Source organism: Gouania willdenowi, chromosome 6 (genome assembly GCF_900634775.1).
Source record: "Gouania willdenowi chromosome 6, fGouWil2.1, whole genome shotgun sequence".
In the NCBI taxonomy this organism is placed as follows: Eukaryota; Metazoa; Chordata; class Actinopteri; order Blenniiformes; family Gobiesocidae; genus Gouania; species Gouania willdenowi.
In genome coordinates, this window is record NC_041049.1 from 55,859,072 (window position 1) to 55,886,412 (window position 27,341).

Consider the following 27,341-nt stretch of genomic DNA (forward strand, 5'->3'; position numbering starts at 1 on the left):
TACTTAACACAGTCAAAGACGATTTCATTTAGCAAGTACATATAAGTGACACGTTAAAATCATTAATGACCATGTTCAGCCTGTTTAAAAAAAAAGGCATTGTTTAAATGCAGAGGATCTCAAACCTTGACCCTCCACCCCTTTACATATGTGTGTTATATAAGGCTAAAACTGTGATAGCAGCAAATTATTATAGAAATAGACCCCAGAATAAGCCAATAAATGTGAATATAGCCCAGTGTATTGGAAATGCCTATTGAACAAATTAAACTTAAACAGCTTTATAATCTCTCGCTCTCTGTGTATGTGTGTTTTTGATTTTTTATTGAGTTGGAGTCACATCCTATAGTTTGAGAACCACTGATTCTATTACAACATGTAAAAAACCTATTTGGTCCAACACTTGGCCTGTGGTTTACAACACCACCTGTTAGAAACAAAGTGCATGCGAATCAGGGAAGAATTCCTTCTCAAGTCAAAGATTCATAAATTAAAAAAAAAAAAAAAACATAAATTAAATTTAAATAAATGAAGTAAAGTTCAGAATGGATAAATATGTACTCGAAGAAGAAGAAGAAGAAGAAGAAGAAGAAGAAGAAGAAGAAGAACGTATTCAATAATTTAAATTGTGGGAATTGTTGAATGTCAAAGAAAATGAGTCATAAATCACGACTGCTTGGATTTGAGGAGCTTTTCCAGCAGGTCCAAAGCATACTGGATCTCCTCTGCTGTGAGCTCCTTCAGCTCAGGTAGTTGGTCCACAGTCAGCTTCCTCCTCCTCCAGCTAGCAGCCGTCACTGGCCCGCTGCCGTCCCGGGCCGCAGCCGTGTGGAGGCCCCGGACTCTCAACTGAAGCCATTCACGTCGATCCTGCACCTGTTTGTGGGCCCCGAGGTTGTGCATGAGCTGGACTTCACTCACTGTTCTTTTACTGGACACACGGTCCCCACACATGTTAAAAATACAGTCTCTGACATGTGATTTCCAATGAATGAAACATCAGTTAAACATCTTTATTTACTGTCATTCACAGATGATTTACCATGCAATAATATAAAACTGTTCAGAGCTTTTGAACACGAAGAGGAGGAAATGGCTTACCTTAGGGGGCGTCCTTGACAATGAATGGAGAGACGTAAAAAGCAAACAGAAATTAACAGGAGTTTATAGTCCATGTCTTTGCAGATTGTGCTGGATTATCTGTCAAAAAAAAATATGGTCAGAACCAAATGCTTGCATTTAAACATTTTTTAATTCTTCAGAAAAATTCTTTAAAAATGTTCTTTCCTTTTCTTGTCATTTTTTTTTTAACCCCTAATATTATCAAACATGAATTATCCTGCACAGGGTCATGAGGGTAATTTATTCCTAAGGACGATTTAGAAACTCAAATTAAGCTATTTTACATAATTTCAAGACAATGACAGCAAGCTGACTGTAGGTATATAGTATAGAACAAAACCCATGCAGCAAGGTGAAAACATGCAAACTCCACAGAAATAGGTTTACGTTCAACACAAAGGATGAAACCAGTGTTTTTACACCAATGTGTGTCCTCTGTCGACAATACAAAACCATCCAAAACGTCTCCAACTTAATTCTATTTAGTTTCTTAGAGCCCAAATATGAAGACAACTAAAGAATATCTGCATGCCTGAAAATATGCTTTTTTTTCTTTTTGCTACAATGATGTAAATAAACCAGTTCTTTTGCTTTAGTGGACATTTTTGATTGTTTAGTCTTACTGTTTGGGCAGTTTTATCTTTGTATTCTGACAAATTATTCCTAAAAAGAAACCTTGGAAACTCAAATGCTTTTGCAAGTTTCCAAATTGCTGAACTCCAAATTTCAATAAAGCCGGGTTAAAAATAATCTATAGATGAAACATTTTTCAAGCTACTTACCTCTGGAAATGTCTTTTTTTTCTCAGTCTAGTGGAGGTAGTCAAAGTGTACAATTAGTCTTAAAAAGTAAGTTTGTGGTTTAGAGGTTTGACGATCCATGGACTCTTACCAGTTCCTTTTATAGGCCTGAGCTCCTGCCATTGATGAGCTGCCTTCATTATTAGTCTGCGGTTGATGTCACACCTACTGGAGGCGGGCAGGAATGACGACACCTCCTCTAAGCTATGGGCTTTCATCTCTGTCATACCAGAGCAAATGCGTGGCAGTGCATGTTGAACTCTCAAACCCTTGCATGCGCTTTACGTGCACAAACACAACTGAGTACTAAATTCCAAACTTTTACAAGAATGCCTGGATCACTCAAGCAGAAATCTTTTGTACTTGTGCCCTTTAATTCTTGAAACAAATGTTTCTACAATGTTTATGCATATTAACTGTATAGGACGTGAATAAAATGATAACACAAGGATGACCCTTGTGTTATTTTATCAAAGAGGGGTTACATAAGAAACCCTCTCCAGTTCTCAAGTGTTTTTCGTGCAAACACCTCTCACCATTTCCAATTTTGCATGCTCCGCTATAGTTATTTCTCCATTTTCGTCAACGGGCCAAATCTGTTCGTCTACAAATGTCTGACTCCCAGCATGCCCTACAACAATAGCACCAACACGTAGATGGATTTATGACAGCCATTGACTATTCGGGAGTCTCCCTGGTTACATAGACAGTTGACTCAAGAATTAACATTGTTTTAATGAGTTGGACTTCCAAAAGGAGCTATTACACCAAACTGACGTCAGAGGAAACATACTGAATCAAAGAATAAGGATGGGGTTCAGGGGGTGTGTCAGCGGGTGATGCGGTTGTCGTCATTGAATTGGCTGTGACCGCTAAACGTCCATTTATATTTGTCAGTCAGGTTTCCCCTCCTTTGATTTTGCTTCTTTTTAAAAAAAATAAGCCAAATTGAGGTTATAATTTGAAAGTTTGGTTTTGTAAATTATAAATATGGAAACCAGGAGATCCTCTTTAAAAAAAAAAAGATGGACCAACATAAAAGCATACATAAGCTATTCTTTCCTTTATTGAGCCAGCCAACTTTCTTAGTAGTAGCAATGGACATGTTGTACAAAGGTAGTTTTCTCTCCCACATCACAAAACTCCAATGAGATAAACACAGGTAATCAAAGCTGAATTATCTGTAAAAAACAAAACAATAACTTTTGACACAGAATGTAAGATGATTGGTTTCTTAACCATTGCACAGTGAAGTAAGGGTCACTCACTGCTTTACCCTTTCAGTTTTCAGTCACAGGTATCCTGTGGGTGATTGATCTGCAACACCAAGCTGCTCAGCTGAAAAGCAGCACCCTGCTACTTTTTATGGCCACATACGCTTTGCATGAGGTAACCGCAGCAGAATGACTTTTCTAAATGTAGCGGGAGCAGATGAGCCCATGTGATGACAAACTAGGCTCGCGTTCGGACGAAAAAACCTGGTGAAATGAGATGACAACTTCTGTTCATTTTTTTTTTGTGGAGATCAGGCAAAGGAGGGGGAAGATTTAAAGATTTAAAGAAATCAGTACCTGCAGCTGGTTTCTTCTTTCTCCATAGCTGATGTGTTTTTCTGAGTCCACGTGGTTGTTGACCTCCACCTGTTCTAAGAAGAAAAAAAATGTGATGCATGAAAGCATGAATAGAGATAAATAGTGTAAAGCCACTAAAAACGTGTCAAGATGTTGTAGTTGATTTCGTCATTTAAAAAAAACAAACCCAATTTGAATCGCATTACTATTATTACACAATGTTGAACAAAACATGATTCTCTGTCCAAACAGGTGCAGCAAGTGAGCGACTAACCAGGGATTCACATTGTTTACATATCAGCTGCAAAAAGACTCGCCGTGATCAATGACTTTCTTAAGAGGCTCTGACCCCGCTTGCTGTCCTGCGTTACTAATAGGGCGCCTGTTTAGATGACACCCACTGAACACAGTGACCTTTGACCCCAGCTTAGGATCCTATATCCTGTCATATTAATCACATCATGTGCTCTCAAAGTGCTTGGCATGTAAATCCAGAAATGCAACAAGGAATGACAGAAGGAAGACAAAGACAATTAAAGTTGAATAAAAATGTACAGATGGAACGCATTATGATAGACATGATCTTAAATAAGAAATTGATTAATTATATTTCCTTCCTCACAAACTTCCTCAAAATTATTCTGTTATTTCATTAACTATTAGTTGTTGCTTGTGTTGCTTGTTACAGATGTTCTCTTTGCTCCCTGTCTGACATCTGATCATCAGCGCTGGGTAAACGCTTTGGTTTTTTAAAATGGACTAGTGAGCCAGACCATCAGTAGATCAAATTAGAAGCTAAAACAGAGGCTCTTAAAAAATCTATTCTCAAATATTGACAATATGTCATTATTTGAAGATTAAATTGGAAGAAAGTTGCTGATCAATTTAATGGTTCTTCACTAGAGCGTCAAAATCTGAAGAACTAAATAAATTAATCAACATTTGAAAACTTTTACATTTCATGTACGAGTTGAATTGTCTCTTATAGATTATATACACATCTATTTCACAGGTGCCAAATATTTTGTTTTTGCCTATTGAATATTGTATTGTATTGTAGTGATTCCAGGATTCCCATCATGCATTGTGTGTCATACTTTAGGAGAGATAATCAATATTATTATATTATTATCAAAAAGAGACGCTTTACGTAAAATAGTAAATAAAGTGTCATAGTCATATCACGTCGATGGGCCATAGTTCGGTACATTTATTATACAAACACTGATTCTGAAGGTTTCAAGGCAGATTTTTTATAACGTGGCAAAAAAACACATTTTAAATTATGCAATAAAATTTCAGCCAAATACATCTTACAGTACAGGTCAGTGATTTCAGTAATAAGGGTTTACGGGCCCTGATATCCCATCGCTTCACTGTAAACAAAAGAAATTGCTCAGATTCTAACTAACATTCACAGCTGTTAGAAATCAGGTGCACGAGAAAGGCAAGCTGCTCCCCGAGACTTAAGAATAGTTAAACATGGTGTAAATAAGGAAAGTGCTATTTTAGGGTATAGGTCTTCAGTTTTAATAGAGCGTGACAACATGTCCCAAGAAGGAGGACAGGAAGATGAATTGCACAAGGTGAGAGAAGATTTAAAGAAAACATATGTGCTTTATTTGCAGATGTCAACAGAGATTGAACATCTTTAAAGAAAATTCCAGAAAGCAAAGGGTTTGGTTGTAATGTGGGTATGAGGAGTGTTTATTAATGCAGGAAACAAACAAAGAGAAGATATTGGTCTTTTTTTCTTCTTTTTTTTAACAAGCTTCCTATTAAGCCTCCTAACTGAGGCAGCGATGGGACATTACTGTAATAAACCGATCAATTATTGATGTGCAAACATAAAATTAAGTTTTATTCTGGTTTACTTTTTAACTGATTAATACATTTTTCTATTCTTCCTAAATTTGTAGCTGTAACTATGTAAATTTCCTGCCCATCCCAATAATTTGCATCTGATTTTCTCAAGATTTAAGGCTTTTTCTGCCTTCCGTAACACTGTTATCCCATTCAGCTAAATCTTTTAAAGTTGCTCTGTGGATTCATATAGAATGAAATATACTTTTAGTCATTTTTTTGTAGCATAAATAGTGAGGCTATTAATGTTGCAGTGGTTGTAACGGGCAGAATAATTCACTGCTGTGTTATGGGGTCAATTTAACCCATGTGACCGTATGTTTTACAAGCTGTTCATCACTCCTGAATGACCTTCTGTTCTAATGGACTGTATGTTATCTCCTACAGCTATAGACTATTATTTCTACTCACGTGCACACTCTGCTGCACATTAATCACAGTCGGAATTCTTTGCTTCCATTGAGGTTTTTTTCAATCTAAACTTGATTTTACCAATGTGAATTGTCAAATTTGGAGAGGCAGTAAGTTATAAGATCATTGTAGTTGCTGAAAGGAAAAACGGTCTATTATCAGTGAAATAAACTAAGGGTGGGATGATATTATCCTGCAACAAGATCTCGATATTAAAACTTCACAAGATGTATCGTCGGCGGTACGAGTTGTATCGCAATATTACGAGGGTGGGTGGGTGGGTGGGTGTGGGGTTTGCAGCGGTTGTTGGTGTAGCTTAGCATTCCATCCCTGATACATCGATCCAAAGCCAGTGTGTATTTCCAACTGCAGGATTCAGTCAATGTCCAAATGTCTCAATTACTGCCAGAAAATGTGGCCATGCTAATATTGTTGAAAAAGAACATGTCCATATCTTAAATCTGGGCTTTGCAGACTGTTGTATGTTGGTGTTTTTACAATTGTTATCCAAACTTCATGCACATATCTGAATGTTTTTTGAAGAGTGTCATGATGATGACATGATAAGGTTTTAATTCGAGACTGACATGAATTGTCTGTGTTTTTGCATTCTATTTGCAGAGTGACACTTTTTGCATTTAAATAGGATTATATATATATATATATATATATTTCCCTATTGAGTTGAAAAGGTCACAACCAAAGTAAGTGGTATATAAGTGGTACGGGACCTAGATAAGCAAACTGCTTCTCTCGTCTCCTTTTTCAGCATGTACAAAAAAAAAAAAAAAAAGTGAATGTAACCATGTCGGAAATAAACTGAATAAATAAATAAATAAATAAATATGTAAGTAGTTAAAGTCAAATAAGCATGATTGTTTTTCAAACAGCATTTTTAAAAACAATGTTCCCTTTCCAAAAATATTAGCTGTGTTAATTACAGTTTTGTAAGTATCTTAGTATGGAATGCTGACAGAAATTGCAATTTAGTGATCCATGATCCATTCTGATCTAAAATAAAGTGTTTATTTATAAAATTTAACTGACTTTACAATTTGTAAATGAAGTTGAATTTTTTTAATGCTACATTTAAAAGTTTTGAAATCTTATAATATTTAATTGCAACTTTTTTCCTATCCACATCCTTCTTACTTCCAATGGATGAGTTCTTCACATAAGTGCAGGAAAAAATCTTAAGGTTTTTGTGCTTTTTTCCCCCCACATCAATTTTATCTAAGGATTTGAAGGAGTTTGGACCTAATAAATGAGTCTGTGCACGCATCACTGAAACAGTGATGCCAGTTCAGATTATTCAGAAGACAGCGAATCTAAACGCAGATTACTGAATAGCTAAATCACGTCCAATCTATATCGTAGTGGTTCCTAACCTTTATTGTCCTATGTATCCCTTGAGCCTTATTGTCACACAATGAGTACCCCCTCACTCATACGTGTTCATGATTCTCCAAAAGTAAAACATAACACAACTGAATATTCAACGCAAGTCATTTTATTTCATCTTCATAAATTGAACAATTAAAATTCAGGCATTATCTTCTTATTCAACTCAAATTAAACATAAAATGATGTTGCCTTCGAGGCTATAAAAATGATCGAAGAAATAATATTATAGAAAACGTTTGTATTATTAATACTGTATTATTAATACTGTATTATTAATGCTAATATGTTATGATGATATTGTTATCAAAGAAAAATAATGATTGAAATTTGATAAAAATAAGAAGAAAAAAAAATAATAAGTAATATAAATAAATAAATACAAAACAAACTAGACCGCATTGGCAGAAAAAAATGCAAGTGAGGATGCAGGTGCTGGTCGCTGCATTAGGTTAGCAATAGCATTAGCCTAGCATTAACATTAACAGTAGTATTAGCATTAGCCTAATGTTAGTATTAGCCTAATGTTAGTATTAGCCTAACATTAGCATTAGCATGATTCTAGTAGCATTAGCAGTATTCTTCTTCTTCCTTCCATCTACTCACTTTTCAACTTTTTAAACTATTTAACTTTTTTTGTAACACTGATGATGCAGAGCAGCCTCGCTATTGTAATCGCTGTATTGACATCATCACTGTTGATGACATCATCAGTTGTAAACAATGTTCCACACTGTGGATGGGAAAATGAATGGGAAAATGAAAAGTTAAAAAGGTAAATAGTTTAAAAAGTTGAAGCGTCAGAACAAAGCTAATACATAGCAGATTGTCCATATTTGAATAGTTTGAGACCAAACTTGTTGGTTTCGGTTACAGAATCCGGGAGCAATTAGAGCTAGACGGAAGAAGAATAACTATAATAATAAAGTACAGCGATAACAATAGTATTAGTGAGGCTGTTCTGCATCCTCACTCATAGTAATTAACCTGCCTGTGTTATATATAGCATTTATGACATTTACCACTAAAGGAGCTTCTTTATAATAATACGTCCCCTTTAAACAGGCATTTAAACTTTAAAAACAAGTCATAGCGCACACGTACCATTTTATTGACGGACTTATGAAATGACTGAGAATATTTTTTTATTATCTTGAAAATAAATTCTTATTTTTTCCACGTACCCCCTGCAATATGCTCACGTACCCCTAGGGGTTCACGTACCCCAAATTGGGAAACTCTGCTATATAGAATTTTCCTATGAGATAAAAGATAATACAATTGGGGCTTAAAGAATAATGTGGTAAATTTGAGTTGTGAATTCGAAACCAACTAAGGTAAGCAATAGACAAAAAAGAAATAAAGAAACACTTTTTACTCACGTTCAAACAAGACCACCAGCAGTGTGGTGGGGGAAAAGCACATTATCAGCAAAGGGCTGTTTAATTTCGTTTAGCAAATCTCAAAGATGACGATAAGAAAACCGATTTTACTTTTGGTCAGTGAATGCAACACACCCCGAGGCGGCACAGCGGTCTCTTTGAACTCCTTTGAACAGAACGTCGCTGAATCTGACCTCTAAGGTGAATATCAATTTATACAATTTATATCGTCAAATGTTGCTGTAGGTTGATATTTTCAACTCTGCGCAGGTGAGTCGACTTTTAAAGTTTAGTTTAGTTTTAGTCCAGTTTTTTAAACTAGCGTACTGAAGGTAAGACGACGCAAATAACAGGTTTCCTGAACTGTAACAGTTTTTATTCTCCTTAATTCTGAATGTTCATATTAAACGACATACTGTAAATATGGTTCCATTTCTACAGCTGTGCCATCGTGTTCTTTTCTATGGCGTCAGTATAGTGCATAGAGAGCCTCAGTGAAGGGGCTCAAACATGTGGGTTGCGACTCAAAATCTGGTCGAAGAGCAACTATACAGCGGCCTAAGTACAGGAAAGATTCACATTCTCCACGTTATTGAACAAAAAACAGTGATGCTAATGAGAGACTGAAAATTCAATGGAACAATACAAGCTATTAAAAACAGAATAAGGTCACACAAACTTTACTTTGGCCTTAACAGAATGCAATTCGTGCTTTGATGAAATTATGCACCAAGTAGTCACACTACTTTTATATTATTATTATTATTATTATTATTATTATTATTATTACGCACTCTATATTACCAGGTTTGTGACCATTGAGATCAGTGTAATCTCTTTTGAAAAAGAGACTGGCCAGCAGCGCATATGTAAATACAAACAGTGTCAACACCTGACACAACATTAAACATATATACATAAAAGGTACAATAACAATTTCATTTACAAAATCTGTTAAAAACAACAGCAATCAGAGAGTGCAATTCTCTGCCAAGCGCCAAATATTGCTAGATATTGGCAGTTATCTGGATCAATAATCCCGATCATGGTACCAATATCATTCAATAACAATACAGTAAATGTCTGGACGCCCTATTAATATTTTTTTTTTTTAATAAAACATAATGAAATGGGCAATCTGGATCCAATCAAGATGAAACTCATTGGGGCAATTCAGGAACCAACCTGACGTAACGGAGTCAAATTTTATTAAGATTGCCTAATTACGAACCAAAATATGAATTTTTGAAATTTTGCCGATAATGAGAGAATTTTTTTCAAACTGTTCCAGACTCAATATATTGATGAGTATCCCCTCCAAAATTCAATGTAATCTCCCAAAGCCTGAGGTCTATCTTTGGTTAAAACTTTGTCAAAATCAATTTTTTAATGTAATACTATCAGAAAAAAATAAATAAATAAACGTCGGAGAAAAATATTTCCTCCTTGGCGGAGGCAATAAAACATTTGCACTTAAAAAAGTGTGAATAGACTGCAGCATAAATACAATCTGGGAATTCAGGGAGAACCTTCCACATTCCCCATGCTTCCTCCCACAAATTAAAAAAAAATGTAGGTCTAAGTAAGGTAAATGGAGGTGCTGAATTTACCTGTAGTAGTAAATATGTTACAAATCTTTAAAAAATTGGCAAATGATGTATCTTTCTTGTAACGTCAGCGATGCATCCCTGCTGATCTTCTCGTCACAGCCATCAAACTACACATGTCAACATCACAATGGCTGTGCAATGTTGTGCACAAGACAAATAGACCGACAAGTATTTACTATTTAATTTTTTTATGACAAAAATCTATTTAAAAAATAAACTGCATAAATAATAATATTTTTTTTCTTCTTATTTCAATTACTTAAACTATAATATCTTTTATCTTAATATATATAGTTAGATAAAATGTGCACAACATAGGTAAGTTGGTAAATGAAATCTACCATTTTTTCTTGATATAATATCCAACCCCATCACAACCACCTATCTCCACTTATAAAAACAATTAACAGACCTATGCCCGTATTCACGAAGCTTCTCAGAGTCCTCTCAGAGAGCTCCAAACTCAGCCTAAAAATTCCTAGCAAGGAATCTTAGCTTAAAAGGGATTCAGGAAGTTTCTGAGAGCAACTCTGAGCAAGGAGTTGACAGAATTTTTTATCTTAGTGAGGAGGTGTGGTTGACCCCAGTGCTGGGTATGATGCAGTCTGCTAAAACCTGTGATTGGTTGTTAGAGAAAGGGGAAAAAGAAAGAAAAGCGCTCTGTGCTCTGAGTAATTAATGTAATGAATGGAGAATAAAATCAACGGATCTTACTTGGACTGCATTAACAAATGTGTAATCATGAAATTTATTTATTTCAGAAAAATTAAATTAATGTACACAGCTTAAAATGTTTGAACCTCATTCACATGCCGATTATTGTATTGATTTGCTTATTGTAGTTACAGTAACTGTCCACGTTGGTCAGCAGCTGCTCCTCCAGCCACAGCGCTTCGCACGCTAGCCAGACCAACCCAGCCCTGAGAGCCAATCCTTATCCTGAAGTTACAGATCTGACTTGCCGACTTCACTTACTATGGAATCCACGTTAAACTCAACTATCACAGTGATTAGTGCACCATTAACCCAACACAAAACTACCATATTGTGCTCTTTTGGCTGTAAACAGAGGCTAAACTCATTTCAGCTGCCAACAACAGTGGCACCGGGTCGGAAAATGCCCGTATGTTGTGACCGGAATTCAAAGATTTTTCTAAGAGTAACATAACTAAGAGCTACCTTTAGCCTAAGGATGCTTTGTGAATACGGGCACTGTATTTTAGATAATAATGTGAACTTCTATCTTTATGCATAGGTCATTTTACAGTGTATTTATGTGATGCAAAAAGCATCATTACTTTGTCTGTTGATAAGATTTATTGCCACTACATAGCATGCTAAAACAATTATTGTTGAAATCAACATTCGCTCACTTTTCAAATTGTACGTTTTCTTTCTTTCTGCCAAACAGACTCATGAGTGACGTGGACTACAGCAGCTACTTTTTGGAGTCCTGGACATCACCTGAAAGTAGAAAAAGGAAAAAAGGCCTGAAAAAGCGAAAAAAAGACAAAAACAGCTTGAAAAATCAGGATGTTTGCCAGAAGAAAAAGAAAAAGAAGAACGTGGAAAATAAAGAGTCAAAGGAAGTGAGTCAACGAAAGAAGAAAAAGAAAAAAAGACCTATTTTGGAGCTCAATGATGGAGCTGGTGGTCAAATTGAATACTGGCCAAAAGCCAAATCGGCAGAAATTCAGAAACATCAATCCAAAGAGGCAAATCTGGATCATCTTACTCAAGACTCCACAAAAAAAGGAAAAAGAAAATTGAAAGTAGCATTTAATTTACCAACAGCATGTGCTAAACATTCCAAAGAATCAACTCCAGAGGCGTCACAAGCAGCTCATGATTATCAACAAGACTACTCTCCGTGCAACAGCGATGACCTTAACAGCCAGGACCTGTTTATCACCCAGAAGATGTTCAGACCATCACCTCCTGAGTCATCCAGCGGTGAAGCCAGTGAGAAGGGTCTCACAGCATCTCCACAGCAATGTGAAGACACACAAGAGAACAACGAAGTAGCAAAAACTCCTCCTTGTGTTTCTCCAAACAGAAGCAAGTCACTTCATAAATGTGTGCAGGCAACCGGGAAGAAATTAACGCTTCTCTCAAAAAGACAGTTTAAATGTAGTCTCACAAAAGCCAGAAAACCGTCACGTCCACAACATGTGAAGCCTCAAGTGACAAATGTATTCCTTAGTGAGCCCATTGTTGTCAACTCCTCACCAGATGTAGCAAATAATAACAAATCCACTTCAATCCAGTGTCCGTCTCTACACGCCAACGCACCACAACTGGCCACCACTTGGACACAAACGGAAAACTTTTTTACCACTGAGCTCTCGTCTTATCTCAGCATCTGCCAGAAAACTAAATCCACTTCATCCCTAGAGGAACTCAGGCCATTAGACCTGAGCCTGCCGCACAGGGAGAGAAAAAACCTGGGGAGCTGTTTCATACCTGAGGTCCGACACCAAGCTCTAACGCAAATTGAAGAGAACAAAAGTGCCAGTAATTCATGGTCATCTGATCTTGGTCATGAAGTAGAAGTAGGAAAAGAGACCTTAGATGGAGCTAAAACCATGCTGAGCACAGAGTTAAGGTTTGAGGCCAAGTGTGGTGACACAACAACTTCCAGTGAGGAAAACGAGAATTCCAATCGTTTCTACAAGCTGGACCTGACCCAGGTAAGAGCAAAGACTTTGATCTGTCTTGCCTCATTTAAACAAACTGCATCTTGCTTAGAGTTTATTTCTGTTTACCTTTAAAGCTGCTGGAGATGTAAATATTTTATCAGATAAAGACAAAGTGTAGGTCTCATAGATCAATGAATAAAAGATGTTTTGCTGAACAAAAAGATGCAAAATATTAAATTTGCTGCTCAAACGTTTGTTTTGATCTCCACTGTAAACACTCTCTTATTGTCTTTTATGGAAAAGTTTCCCGTATTGCATTGTGGGACGTGGAGTCCTGCAGACAGTGTTTCTCAATTGGGAGTACATGTTCCCTTGGGGTACACAATGGCACTATAGGGGGTACTTGAGACAGAGAGAGAACAAGGAACTTCTCCATTCAACCACACTTCTATATAGCCCTTTAACATCACAGTGCACACACTGAGTCACACCAAAATACATCTGACCGGAAACACTGGCTTCTCAACACAATAATGTTCCCCAACACTTCACAGCAGTGACGTGCAATCAGGGTAGGCAAGGTAGGCAGTGCCTACCCAAGGGTGAATTGATATTTTGATTATTTGCTTTAATCATAATATAGTTATAAAGTATAATTATAATTTATTTATTTTTCTATTTCCAATACAGTACCTATAAGTTTTAGTGTCTACATTTTGTGCGTTTCATAGCCCAAATTACTAAACAGTGCTATTTCCTGGAACAGCTGCACAGTCTCACTCCGCTGTAAGGCAGAGGGAGGCCATACAGCGGATAAAGTGATAAAGTGTGCGTATTTCTAACACTTTGTATTATTGAGAATGTTTGAAGCCTTTTCTCCTTTTGTTACATTTTCAGGTCAGGGCTGTCCAGATGAGACTCAATGAGTCTTTTTTTTTCAAGACCAAAGGAGAGCCCCAGTCGCCCCGCCCTGATTCACCACTGATGAAACTCTCCCAGGGCAGAAAAGTCAAAGGCAGGAAAAAACATTGATTGGAAAAGAAGCAGGGAGTTTAAGGAGACCACAGATTTGTTGGCTCGAGTTTAAAGTTGACTTTAAAGCTCTTTCTTCCAAGATGCAAGTTTGATGTTCACTTTGTGTTAAATTTGACCTCCTCTTTCCGAACTCAACCACTGAACACATTTGGTTCCAGGTTCCATTTGTTGTAATGTTTATGTTAAGTTTGAATTACAATCAAGTTTATTGGGTTTCTTTGGCTTTGCGTTTTCAATTCTAATGAGAGTTCTTAATTCTGTCACAGTTCACTGCTTTGTTATGTATGATTACATCTCATTAAATAACATTTATTTATTAAAAACTGATGTCACTTTATTCAGTCAGCTGTCAGTGTGAAATGTACATTTTAGTATTATCATAATTTATGTGAAGTCATCCATAGAATAAATATGATGGCAAATGGCAACATACTTGATGAATAAATGTTCTGAAATATTTCATTGATCCCTCATCAGGGGTTTGAAATATGGATAAATTACAAAATAAAATAGTAAAAATACAGTACTATCAGTCTATCAAGGACAGAGATGGGTGACTTCTATCACAGCAGGGGCCAAGGGCCACATTGTCAACATTCATGTCATCATTTAGAAGAATGACCAAACTAAGCATTAATGCAAGCTTGAAAACACACATTTTGTGTTTTTAAATTCATTTTGTAGACTTTCTCATCAATATTGAACATTTTTGCTGTCTTGTTATATATTTTTTTCTGTTCTCATTGTCATTTTGTGTATTTTTCTGTCACTTTGTGTAAAATTGTGTGTCTTTGAAGTCCTTTTGTTTACAGTCCCCTCCAAAAGTATTGGAATGGCAAGGTCAAGTCCTTTGTTTTTGTTGTATATTGAAGACATTTGGTTTTCAGATCAAAAGAAAAGTTCAGAATTCCAGCTTTATTTTCATGGCATTTACATCTAGATGTGTTCAACAACTCAGGACAGAGCACCTTTTTCTTGAACCCACCCACTTTTCAAGTGAGCAAAAGTATTGGAACAGGCATTATTAAATTAACTTAAAGTGAGTAACATTTAATATTTGGAGGCATAACCCTTACTTGCAATAACTGCATCAAGCCTGCGACCCATTGACATCACCGGACTGTTGCATTCTTCATTTGAAATGCTTTTCCATTTTCCATCTTTCTCCTCTTCAGGAGGTAAAATGCTCTATTGGGTTAAGGTCCAGTGATTGACTTGGCCAGTCTAAGACCTTCCACTTTTCTCCCCTGATGAAGTCCTTTGTTGTGTTGGCAAGAGGGCTGAATGATTAATTGCATTTGCGATACTATAGCAATATCATAAAACGCAATTCTCTAATCGCAAAGGCTGCTTTTTTTTCTTGTCCTGTCTTGTAGCCTGTGAAGTTCAGAATGTTTAAGAAGTGCAGTCCACATGTTTACATGTTTCATTAAATGTGAAGTTAGATATGTTGAAGAGGTAAAGCCACAGACTTGTTTGCTGTATTGTTGTATTGTGTGCTTTAAATTTATATGTATTTAAAGTTTAAGTAAATCTGAAATTGTTTATTACAACAGAAACAGATTGATTTATTGCTTGTATTCATTAAAAAATACACAAGAGGCCCTTGAAAAAATTTGCATATTCAATCGCAATAATGAGGGAAAAAAAATCGCAATTAGATTATTCTCCAAAATTGGAGAATAATTTTGTTAGCAGTGTGTTTTGGGTCATGGTCTTATTGCATGATGGAGCTTCTCCTGATTAGTTTGGATGCATTTTTATTTAAATTACGAGACAGAAGCAGCCATGCAAGCCCAAGCCATGACATTACCTCCACCATGCTTCACAGATGACCTTGTGTGTTTTGGATCATAAGCAGATCATTTCTTTCTCAATACTTTGGCCTTTCCATCACTTTGGTAGAAGTTCATCTTGGTCTCATTAGTTCATAAAACTTTGTTTCAAAACTTTTGTGGCTCATCTCTGTACTTCTTTGCAAAATCCAATCTGGCCTTTCGATTCTTTTTGCTGATGAGTGGTTTGCATCTTGTGGTATGGCCTCTATAGTTCTTCTCTTCAAGTCTTCTTTGAACAGTGGATTGTGAAACCTTCACCCCTGCCCTGTGGAGGTTGGCAGTGATGTCACTGACTGTTGTCTTTGGGTGTTTCTTCCCAGCTTTCACAATATTTCTGTCATCAACTGCGGTTGATACCCTTGGCCATCCTTTGGGTTCAAACAAAAGGTGCTCTGTCGTGAGTTGTGTAACACATCTAGATGTAAACACCATGAAATAAAAGCTGGAATTCTGAACTTTTGTCTCATATTTATGTGTTGATCTGAAACCCAAACGTCTTCAGTATACAACAAAAACAAAGGAACTGACGTTGCCATTCCACTACTTCTGGAGGGGACTGTATGTTGTTTTTCTAGTCATTTTGTGTGTTTAAGTGGTTGTTTAGTGTCTTTGTTGCCATTTTGTGTGTTTTATGAATACTTTTTATTTTTTTGTTACTTATTGTACTTTTCTTAGTTTAGTCTTTATTTGAAGGAACATGCATAGAAACATTAAGCTCAAAAGAAAGCTGTTCTACACCAGATTATAGCTAAAAAGCCAGTTTCCAGGTCCTGGTTACATGTACTATATAAAACATACAAGAACATAAAATTACAATAGTAAAATATACAAGAACACGCACTCTCACTGACCCACACACATGTACAGCATCACACTTGGACAAATACATCCTCTCATTCAACATTTGTCATTATTTGTAAACACTGATGATAAGTTCAATGGAGAAAGTACATTTAATAAAATACACATTTGTTCTCGTTCATAAATATATACACCATACCGGTAAGTTGTCATGTGGTTAGTATGAGCAGTTTTAATTATTCCACAGCCACTTTTTAAGTTCTACAGTGAACAGAAAATAGTCAGTTTAAATTTTTAGGTCTGTTATGAGGTCGTTCCATTCCTTTAATGATTACTATGAGAAGGATGATTGTGCAAATTTACTGTTGTTTTCTGTGTATGATGTTGTTCTTCATGTAACTTCCAATTTCATTCATTTCAATTTTGTTTTGGGGGCCACACAAAATTAGACCGAGGCCTACAAGTGGCCCCGGGGCCGCCAGTAAGTATCAAGATCAAGGCAAACTATAGAAACTAAAAATGTTGAAACACACATTCATGTGTAGTGTCAGTAAAGCAAGATAATCACGAGTCAACCAGAATAATTATTTATTATGTTATTACAAACATATAACCATCATCCCTGAACAAACCACACCCATCATCTCGCTTTTGCTTTATATTTAAATGTGTTACATTTCGTCCTTAAAATTATTCCTTCAGTTTTGCAAATGTATATTCTGCTTTTGTTAACTTTTATCAAAGCACAATTGAAAACAATATTCATGACATTTTTTTTGCAGGTGATTTCTGTGAAAAAGGTTAGTTGTGCCTGAAAAGCTTGATGCCTATCCAGCTCCAGAGGTGAAAAAAGACGTAGACAGGGATAGTGACTGGCAGCAGAAGGCTGTAGAAACATACACTGCTGCTGCTGGTGCAGCCCTGGGGAAAGTTTTCATCCACCGCAGCAGAGTAAAACAACCCAAAGAGGGACAGGATGGGAACCAGTCCCACCATCATGGACAAGGAGAACATAGCTGTAAATTAGGTGATATTTTACTGAAATAGATTGAAACAACTTCAATAGATTACCACAGCTGGGCAGAAATGTCCTTTTCAGTGCTCTGTTATTAGAAGGTTGTTGCCCTCCTGAACAAAAGCATGCGTGATAGGAGTTTCACTTATTTCTCTGGAGCGTTTGAAGCATCTTCAGCTTTCTGTATGAGCCTGGCATCCTGAGGTATCATGTTGGGAATGCCGTCAACAATAGGATAAGCGATGCCAAGGTCGTCGTTGATCAGCTCGTTGGTCTTGGCCTCGTATCTGAGGAAGATGAGGAGTAGGAATTGACTTTTACTAACCAGCATCCTTTCACAATAAGATAATACAATTGTAAATAAAACCAACCAACTAAGTTTGAACCTTTCTTTACCCAGACTGAATTTACAGTGGGTTGCATAAGTATCCACACCCCTTTAACTTTGACATTTTGCCACACTATGGACTACAAATATATTTAGTTGAAATTTTACATGAAAGACACACACTAAGTGAGACACAATGGTGAAGTCAAATTCAATTTATACATGATTTGAACTTTTTTTTTAAAAAAAACTGAAAAGTGGGATGTGCAAAAGTATGTACCCCCCTTTCCTCTTAGTGCAACCAATTGCCTTGAGACGTTGCATGATTAGTTCTGAATGGCCGCAAGTTGATCTAATTTATTTATTCATTTATTTGATAGGGACAAGTGTGAACAATCAACATGTACCACACTACAGCATTTATAGTGGCTAATTTGCAATGTCCATCCCTAGAAGAGCTTTTCAAATGCACATAGAAAATACAAAATACATTTACGGTAACATTCATTCTGACATTATATTATAATGATTAAATAGAGTCCACCTGTGTGTAATCTAATCTCAGTTCAAATACAGCTGATTTGTGATGGTTTCAGAGGTCTCTTAAGAGAACATTGGGGAGCAGACAGCATAATTGAAGTCCAAGGAACACACCAGACAGGTCCGAGATAAAGTTGTGGAGAAGTAAAAAGCTGGGATAGGTTATAAAAATTTTTTTCAAAGATTTGAACATCTTCCAAAGTACAGTTAAATACACCGTCCAGAAATGGAAGAGCTGTCCTCCTAAACTTGCCGACCGAACAAGGAGAGCACTGACCAGAGCTGTATCCAAAAAGCCTATGATGACCCTGGATGAACTGCAGAGAACAACAGCTCGGGTGGGGGAACCTGTCCACAGGTCAACTATTAGTTGCACACTGCACAAATCTGGCCTTTATGAAAGAGCGGCTAGAAGAAAGCCATTTTTAAAAGAAAAGCAAAAGTAGTCCCGTTAGCCAAAAGCCACATGGGGGATACAACAAACATGTGGAAGAAGATGAGACCAAAATTGAACTTTTTGGCCTGAATGCAAAATGCTAGGTTTGTAGTAACACTGCACATCACCCAGAAAACACCATCCCCACTGTCAAACATGGTGCCAGTGGTAGCATCATGATCTGGGGGTGTTTTTCTTCAGGAGGAACAGGGAAGATGGATGGGGCCAAATACAGAGCAAGCTCGGACGAAAACCTGTTGGTCTGCAAAAGACTTGAAACTGGGGCGGAGGTTCGCCTTCCAGCAAGACAACAACCCTAAACATAAAGCAAGGGCATCAATGGAATGATTGAAAACAAAATATCCATGTGTTAGAATTAGGCTTTACACGATCAGGAATTTTGGGCCGAAAACGATCACCGATCCAATCATATAAATTCAGGTTGTTTTTTTTTAGTTTTTTTTTAAAGGTACCGACCATATTCCTTTGGTACTACCTAATACAGATTCACGGAAAATCAAACTGTACCATTTTTTTGGGACCTAAACGCAGCCTTGTGACTGTGAGGGAGTGGAAGAGTTGAAGAATTTCCATGCAGAACATGAAGTAAACAATTGTTGTCAGAGTGTGTGTGTGTGTCTGTGTGTGTGTGGCCCTTTACCTGCGAATGAATGCCCTAGTCGCTCAACCAACGTGCGGAGTGAGGGAGCGGCTGTGACCAAAGCAGATCGATTATAAGCTGTGACGTTTTTAGTGATTGGCAAAATAAAAGTCGCAGCTGTTGAATAAGCCTTTTCACACTCTCAGAAATCTCGCTCTCGTTCAGTTCGGGCAGCAGTGAGGGCTGCTTGCAGCTTTAATTTATTTTGATCTCTGTAAAAGCATTTTGAGCTGCATTTTATCATATGAAAAGTGCTTTTTATAAATGAAGATTGATTCAATTTATATAACGCTTTATCCCGACACTGGAAGACGATCTGAGTTTTATTCTCATTCTGATTCTGATTCAAAATCTGGTTCTGATTCAAAATCTGGTTCTGATTCAAAATCTGATTCTGATTCAAAATCTAATTCTGATTCCTCATTCTCTTCTTCCCTCCCAAGTTTGATGAAGATGTAGTAGAGTAAAGCACCGATCAAGCCCCCGATCATGGGCCCTACAACTGGGATCCACCACCAGTTGCATGGAAAAGAAAAAGAGCAAATGTTCAAATGTCAGTGTAAAACGCTGGAGCTGTTACGTGATTGTTTCGCTGCATCGAATGCATCAGTGTGGTGAATGTGAGATTAAGTAACTATCGCTCAGGCTCACATGTAAACAGAGTATAAATATGGGCTCTTCTTTAAAAACACTAGAACTATATTATTATGATGAATATTTTTAGATTAAATTTATATTATTTTCTAACCTATAATTTGATGAGGAATTAAAACATTTTTTTGTCATCTGTACACATTCTTATCCCTTTGGCCAAATTGTGTGCACCTACTTATCATAAGCGAGGTGAAATTGGTTTTATATTCGACATTCGCTTGTTTTTCCTGTTTCTAATCTTAATAGCGCCATGAAAACTGCACCATTCTCATCAAGGTTGGCATTATTTTGTAGAGAAAATCAAGCCACACATTTCACAGGTCTCACCAACTCCCCAACCTCAGCGGTTGTGGCAGAATCTCAAAAGAACGACGCTGAATGTCTGTCGGAGAACCGTGCGGCAGCCGGAGCGCTTAGGGACCGTCGTAAAATTACAATCCCTGTTTTTTCAATTCGGACAACTGAAAAAATAATGAGAAAAGCACCAATTTAAAACAAAAAAAACGCCAATCTACTTCTCATCTGTTTGTAAGGTGGGTATAAATATGTCCCAAAGAAAAGTATTAATTCAAAATTGTTAATTGACATTTCTTTATTTTATTCTAAAATAACTAAAAATATGGAATTTCAACCAACCAACACCATTCTACTTCCAAACCATTATCTCCTAAGAAATCTTGTAAAAATATCTTAGAATCAATTAGTATTCTTTGAGCATATTAAAGGAATATTTCTCGGTTTAATTTCTAAACAACTCTGGAATTTCAACCTACCAACATCATTCTACTTCTCATCTGTTTGTAAGGTGGGCATTGCTCTTTCACAACCATTATCTCACAGAAAACCTTGTAAAAAAATATCTTGGAAACAATTAGTATTCATTGAACTTTATATATAAATATTTCTTGGTTTTATTTTTAAATAACTCTCAGAAATCTCGCTCTCGTTCAGTTCTCGTGCGTGAGTTCAATGTTCAAGAGCAATAAACTCACCTTGGCTGACATGAGTCTGACAGAGATTTAGATCATTTTGATTCCTTGAAACATTGTCTGCGGAAACATAGTATCGGTCTTCAAGGTAGAAATACCGAGTTAGCTGCTAAAGCTAACGCTGCACACAAGCTGAAAATTCAAGTTTTTTCTGCCTTTTTAAAAAAGTGACCAATCAGCTGATCAGTGTGGTTTCACTTATCATCCTGTTTAGTGTCCATCTCGTGCACTTCCTTTAAATTTGTAAATTGAATTAAAACAATAGCTTAATAAAAATAATCATGAACCTGGCTAGTCAATGGTGTACCTCGTAGATTTACCATTTCAAAGTGATAACTCATACTGTGCTTTTCACACTCAGACATCTCGCTTGTCCCATCAACAATAATGATACATTTTATATATAAGCCCTTTTCAAAAAGTCACTTTACAGTTGTTAAAACAACTACGCAAGTCAAAAAAAGAAACCAACAACAATATAAAGGTAAGATATACAGAAAAAAACAATGATATCATTGAAGACATTACAAACACATTAATTGCATGAAATACAAAATATTGGCCAATCCGAAATAGCCGCTCAGATAGGTGTAAAGCCTAGTAAGAACGGCCAAGTCAAAGTCCAGAAGTCTAATCGAGAATCTGTGGTAAGATCTGAAAACTGCGGTTCACAAGCCCTCTCCATCTAATCTAACTGAGCTTGAGCTGTTTTGCAAAGAAGAATGGGCAAGAATTCCAGCCTCAAGAATGTGCAGGATTGGTAGACACACCCCAAAAAACTTGCAGCTGTAATTGCAGCAAAAGGCAGTTCCACAAAGTATTAACTCAGGGGGGTAGATACTTATGCACACTCCACTTTTCAGTTTTTTATTAATAAAAAAAGTTCAAAATCATGTATAAATTTAATTTCACTTCATGATTGTGTGTCAATTAGAGTGTGTCTTTCACATAAAAATGTAATTAAATATAGTTATGTTTGTGGTCCATACTATACTTCTCATGTCTGATGAAGGGCGTTTAGCAAGAAACGTCACACCACGCAGTTGTGCTGACCTTTTTTTCATTGCATTTGTGGTCCATACTATAGCATGGCAAAATGTCGAAAAGTTAAAAAGGTGCGGATACTTACAGTATGCAACCCACTGTATATAACATAACCCAGTCATGATCATGACCCATGCATTTGCCTATGTTGAATAAAAACAAGTATTTTGAACAGTTAAAAAAAAAAAAAAAAAAATAGTGCATGATTTATTATATGTGTTTTTTTTTTACAATTTCCAAATTGATAATCATAACAAAAGAATATGTTATGGTTTCACTTATTGGGACAGAAGGAAACAAACGCAAACGCTGGATCAAAGAAGCCATCGAGATCAGGAAGCGGAGCTTTCAATAGTCCCCTATAAAATCTGTTTTATTTTTTTCCCAGTTTGTTTCATTTTTTCCAAAATTCCGTGTTTTCCACTTCCATTTTTTAAATTCCGTTTTTTTTTTGTTTTTTTTTTGTTAAATATTTATCATTTTCTAAAGAAAATATTAGTTTTTAACTGCTGTGAGAATAATTAAACAAAAATGTGTCAAAAATAAAGTAAGATACATTTAAAAGGTAGATTTAAGTTGAAGTGACATGGACTATTCTGACTGCTCCTTTTTAATTAATTATATGTCATAAATATGTATGAGAAAAGCATTAATGTCACCCAATTTCTTCTCAGGGATCAATGGTTTAGTGAATCTGAGCAGGTTTATTGATTAAGTTTTGATCAGGATAATTTAAATTACGTTAATTTAAACTAAGCTATCTTCTGTAGGTCTGATGAGATGTTCAAATGAAACATTCTATAAACGTCGCTTCAACGGACTTTTATTCTTTTATGTAAAAAACACACCCATAGTCCTACGTTTCCGTATCAATCGACACTTCGATTTATTAAATCAAAACAGAGAATCGAATATAAAGATGGTCATCGTTTGCAATATCAATTAGAGTATTAGCCTTTAATTTGCAGATGATCAGACTTGGGATATGTATGAGTTATTAAAACCAGCTCAAAAAACACTAATTTAACCAGACACTGTCTGTTACCTGAGTGTCTTCTTGGAGAGCGGACAGACCAGCAGGTCCAGCAGAGAGGCGTCAAACGGCGGCTGCGTTCCGTCTGTGTCGTCGCTAAAGCTCCGCACCGGTACCGAGGCAGCGGAGGAAGTCGGAGTCAAAGCTGAAAGTCCCGCATAACGACCAGCACCGAAGTGAGTCAGCAGTCTGCTCCAGACACGGTTCAACAACATGACCTACACACACCAGCAGCAGGAAATGCTCCACAGTCCACAGACACGGTGTTACGCTGTTATACACCCGACTTCCTCACCGGACTGCTCACATTCGTTCCGGTGTAAAAAAACAAACAAACAAAACAAACAAACAAAACACACACACACACACACACACACACACACACACACACACACACACACACACACACACACACACACACACACACACACACACACACACACACACACACACACACACACACACACACACACACGTTCCTTCTGCAAATATATTATTATTTTTGCATTGCAGAGCCACTAAATGGGCACGGGTATTATTATTATTATTATTATTATTATTATTATTATTATTATTATTATTATTATTATTATTATTATTATTAATTATTATTATTATTATTATTATTATTGTTATTATTATTATTAGTTTTGTTATTATTATTATTATTATTATTATTATTATTAGTTTTGTTATTATTATTATTATTATTATTATTATTATTATTATTATTATTATTATTACTCGCCTCAATGATTTGGTCAGCTGACATGAACCTGAGTCACTGCACCATCTACGTTATGTCACGCAACTCTATAGAGGGTTTTCACTGACATCACGTTCTGGGCAGTAACCGCGATGCGCAGCCATGTCGGCGGCAGTCGGAGGTAAGCACTGCAATGGATAAACCACAGAAAAGCTCCTCAAAATGCGTTTTAGATGCAAAGGCATACAGGGAATGACTTCCGCAAGAAAGGGTACCATATTTGGAAAAGTTACGCTATATTGGTGGTGCAGATACATAGGAGTCGGCTCCCTCGTCTTGGATCAATGACATATTTTAATACTATGTTTCCTCCATGTCTCTGTCATTAGATGGTAAATGTACTAGTCTGCTGCCATGGCTGTATGTTGCTGCATGAAGGGAGCTGGAAACCTGTTTACTCCACCACCACTAGCCTGCCTGACGTTGACAAGTAACTTCCATGAACATGTTGATTAGGCCTAAAAATAATCAGAAATCAGAAAGGATTTTATTCGCCAAGTACTGTTTAAAAATGCATCCGCCTTCATCGAGTAGCAGAAGAGAATTAAGTTAAAGTCCAAAATGCACATAATAGCCTACGTGTGTCAAAATATTTTTAATTGGCTACATTTTTTTTAACTTATTATTTATTTTTATTTTGTTATCATTTTGTTCTTTTTCCCTCTCTTGTCTCATTTTATTTGTATATGTACTGTATGTATGTGTGTATAATGTGTACAATACCATTATTATATTTCACACACACACACACACACACACACACACACACACACACACACACACACACACGGGTGGGACTTAGCATCTGGGCATCAAACTCACACTTCCAGGCCCCACCAGCCAGCCCTCTACTCCAGGAACGAAGCACTCCGCCCGGCCTCAGGGGCTCCACAGATGCCCCTGGTCCCATGAATGGGACTTATTCTCTGGGCGACCACCAGAGACGAGGCACTATTTTTCTCATTTTGATATTAATATTCTGAATAAAATGGACACATTTTTGTTTCGTTTTTTATTATTGAACAAACCATGTAACTTAATAGGTTAAGTTACATGTTTACATAGGACTCCTTATTTGATAGCAGATTGGAAATTATTCCATCCATTGAACTTGTGAGTTTTCGACAACTTGGATGTCGATGCAGAATGTCTGAATAACCTCCCAGAGCTGTTGTTTGGATTAAAACTGCCTGTCACCATCAAAGACTTTTTGCTTGAGGATGCTCCAAAGGTTTCAATGGGGTTTAGGTCAGGCTCACACTGGGCGCTAGGCGGGTGTACACCCTGGACAGGGCACCAGTCCATCGCAGGGCAACACACACAACTACTTAAACTATTCGCTTCTACGGTCAATTTTAGAGACTCCAATCATCCTCACAGATTTTTAGATTGTGGGAGGAAAACGGAGTACCCGAAGAAAACCCACTTAAGCACAGGGGGAACATGCATTACACACAGAAAGAACCCATGATGCCTTGCGTTCTCAGATGGTGCTCCGGCAAGGCAAGGCAAATTTAAAAATATAACGCATTTCATACACAAGGCATCTCAATGTGCTTTACATGATAAAACATTCAACAGCTTAAAATCAATAAGAACATTTAAAATCATCAGTAAAATCAATTAAAATCCTCAACAAACACATTACATCAACAACATGACCAAAAATCTCTCTCTCAATCATACGCAGTAGAGAAAAAAAGTGCCTTTAACTTGGATTTAAAAAATGTTAACATGTGATGCTGACTTCAGCTCTGCCTGTAGTTTGTTCCACTTCTTTGCAGCATAACAACTAAAAGCAGCATCACCATGTTTACTGTGAGCTCTGGGCTCCACTATCTGACCTGTGTCCATAGATCTGCTGGGTTCATACCTGACTAACATGTCACTGATATATTCTAGACCAAACCCATTCACAGATTTATAAGCTAAGTATATGCTACAAATTATAGCAGCTTTCATTTGTATGCCAAAAAAAATAGTTATAGTTTAATCCAACCATCATTGTTTGCCATAGTGCCACCTATTAGTGAAAGGAAATCATAGGCATTATATTTGCACAGAACATTGCAGGAAAGTTTCCTTGAAAATGGTCAGCTAGTCTCAACACCTCAACATTTATGCCACTCCCCGACATGCAACACACCTCAACGTGTGCCACGTCCCGACGTGTGTGGTTGTGAGGGCTGCCTGCAGCTTTAATTTATTTTGATCTTTGTAAAAGCATTTTGAGCTGCATTTTATCGTATGAAAAGTGCCTTTTATAAATGAAGATTGATTCAATTTATATAACGCTTTATCCCGACACTGGAAGACGATCTGAGTTTTATTCTCATTCTGATTCTGATTCAAAATCTGGTTCTGATTCAAAATCTGATTCTGATTCAAAATCTGGTTCTGATTCAAAATCTGATTCTGATTCAAAATCTAATTCTGATTCCTCATTGTCTTCTTCCCTCCCAAGTTTGATGAAGATGTAGTAGAGTAAAGCACCGATCATGGGCCCTACCACTGGGATCCACCACCAGTTGCATGGAAAAGAAAAAGAGCATATGTTCAAATGTCAGTGTAAAACGCTGGAGCTGTTACGTGATTGTTTCGCTGCATTGAATGCATCAGTGTGGTGAATGTGAGATTAAGTAACTATCGCTCAGGCTCACATGTAAACAGAGTATAAATATGGGCTCTTCTTTAAAAACACTAGAACAATATTATTATGATGAATATTTTTAGATTAAATTTATATTATTTTCCAACCTAAAATTGATGAGGAACTAAAACATTTTTTTGTCATCTGTATACATGCTTATCCCTTTGGCCAAATTGTGTGCACCTACTTATCATATCACAAGTACGATCTTGTACCTGCTGCAGGTACAAAATCTCATGATCGTATTTCAGTCATTTGGATTATTTCAATGTTCTGTTGATCTTTTTAAGTGACAGCGGCCTGAGAACAGAAACATTAGAGTAGTTTACCTGAACACCACTGTCCCCCATCCAGCCACAGCTGTGAAGAGTCGTGGTCCCAGGTCTCTGGCAGGATTCAGCAGGTATCCACAGTTCAGTCCCATTGACTCAGAAATGCCCTGGAGGACCAGACCAACGCAGAATGGCTCCATACCTCTCGGGGCTCCAATGTTTTTTGATCTGTGACAGCAAGGATGCCCAGGACCAGTATAGCTGTTCCCATCATCTAAAGTCGACCAACTATGGTTATAAATCCCACAAGTTCCACCTTCCAAAAGCAGACCATTGAGAATGATCACTGATCAGAAAGATCAATATTCTCTTTGATTAACCAATTACTAGACGTTTACTAAATTATCCATCCATTAAATATATTATTTAACTGCAGTTATAATATATAATATAATAGACTCCTCTGCAGTAATAAATGTA

At 36.8% G+C, this 27,341-nt stretch overlaps 4 protein-coding genes across 4 annotated transcripts; 1 reads left to right on the top strand and 3 right to left on the bottom strand.

The window, feature by feature from the left end:
* On the bottom strand, window positions 1–27,111 carry pth1a (parathyroid hormone 1a). Its single transcript, XM_028451374.1, has 5 exons — window positions 26,919–27,111; window positions 24,013–24,015; window positions 3,494–3,567; window positions 1,102–1,114; window positions 1–931 (listed from the first exon to the last, which is right to left on the bottom strand). Exons 1-5 carry the CDS (start codon window positions 27,059–27,061, stop codon window positions 667–669), a joined length of 498 nt encoding a protein of 165 aa, XP_028307175.1. The 5' UTR covers window positions 27,062–27,111; the 3' UTR covers window positions 1–666.
* Window positions 8,687–13,900, top strand: LOC114465966 (uncharacterized). The gene is made up of 3 exons (XM_028451373.1): window positions 8,687–8,751; window positions 11,572–12,850; window positions 13,697–13,900. The coding sequence occupies exons 2-3, from the start codon at window positions 11,576–11,578 to the stop codon at window positions 13,829–13,831; spliced, it is 1,410 nt and encodes a 469-aa protein (XP_028307174.1). The 5' UTR covers window positions 8,687–8,751; window positions 11,572–11,575; the 3' UTR covers window positions 13,832–13,900.
* Window positions 17,045–17,634, bottom strand: LOC114465970 (phosphatidylinositol N-acetylglucosaminyltransferase subunit Y-like). Its single transcript, XM_028451376.1, has one exon. It carries the CDS (start codon window positions 17,485–17,487, stop codon window positions 17,275–17,277), a length of 213 nt encoding a protein of 70 aa, XP_028307177.1. The 5' UTR covers window positions 17,488–17,634; the 3' UTR covers window positions 17,045–17,274.
* On the bottom strand, window positions 17,498–23,479 carry pyurf (PIGY upstream open reading frame). Its single transcript, XM_028451375.1, has 2 exons — window positions 23,186–23,479; window positions 17,498–17,775 (listed from the first exon to the last, which is right to left on the bottom strand). Exons 1-2 carry the CDS (start codon window positions 23,386–23,388, stop codon window positions 17,634–17,636), a joined length of 345 nt encoding a protein of 114 aa, XP_028307176.1. The 5' UTR covers window positions 23,389–23,479; the 3' UTR covers window positions 17,498–17,633.
* Window positions 27,112–27,341: the final 230 nt, after the last annotated feature.

What these genes read in the sequence shown, in the direction of transcription:
- LOC114465966 (XM_028451373.1), top strand. Translation starts at nt 11,576, where the DNA reads ATGAGTGACGTGGACTACAGCAGCTACTTTTTGGAGTCCTGGACATCA. An exon ending in ACAAGCTGGACCTGACCCAG is followed by an intron (nt 12,851 to 13,696) that starts GTAAGAGCAAAG and finishes TTACATTTTCAG; the next exon opens with GTCAGGGCTGTCCAGATGAG.
- pyurf (XM_028451375.1), bottom strand. Translation starts at nt 23,388, where the DNA reads ATGTTGTTGAACCGTGTCTGGAGCAGACTGCTGACTCACTTCGGTGCT. An exon ending in CTCTCCAAGAAGACACTCAG is followed by an intron (nt 17,776 to 23,185) that starts GTAACAGACAGT and finishes CATCTTCCTCAG; the next exon opens with ATACGAGGCCAAGACCAACG.
- LOC114465970 (XM_028451376.1), bottom strand. Translation starts at nt 17,487, where the DNA reads ATGTTCTCCTTGTCCATGATGGTGGGACTGGTTCCCATCCTGTCCCTC.
- pth1a (XM_028451374.1), bottom strand. Translation starts at nt 27,061, where the DNA reads ATGGAGCCATTCTGCGTTGGTCTGGTCCTCCAGGGCATTTCTGAGTCA.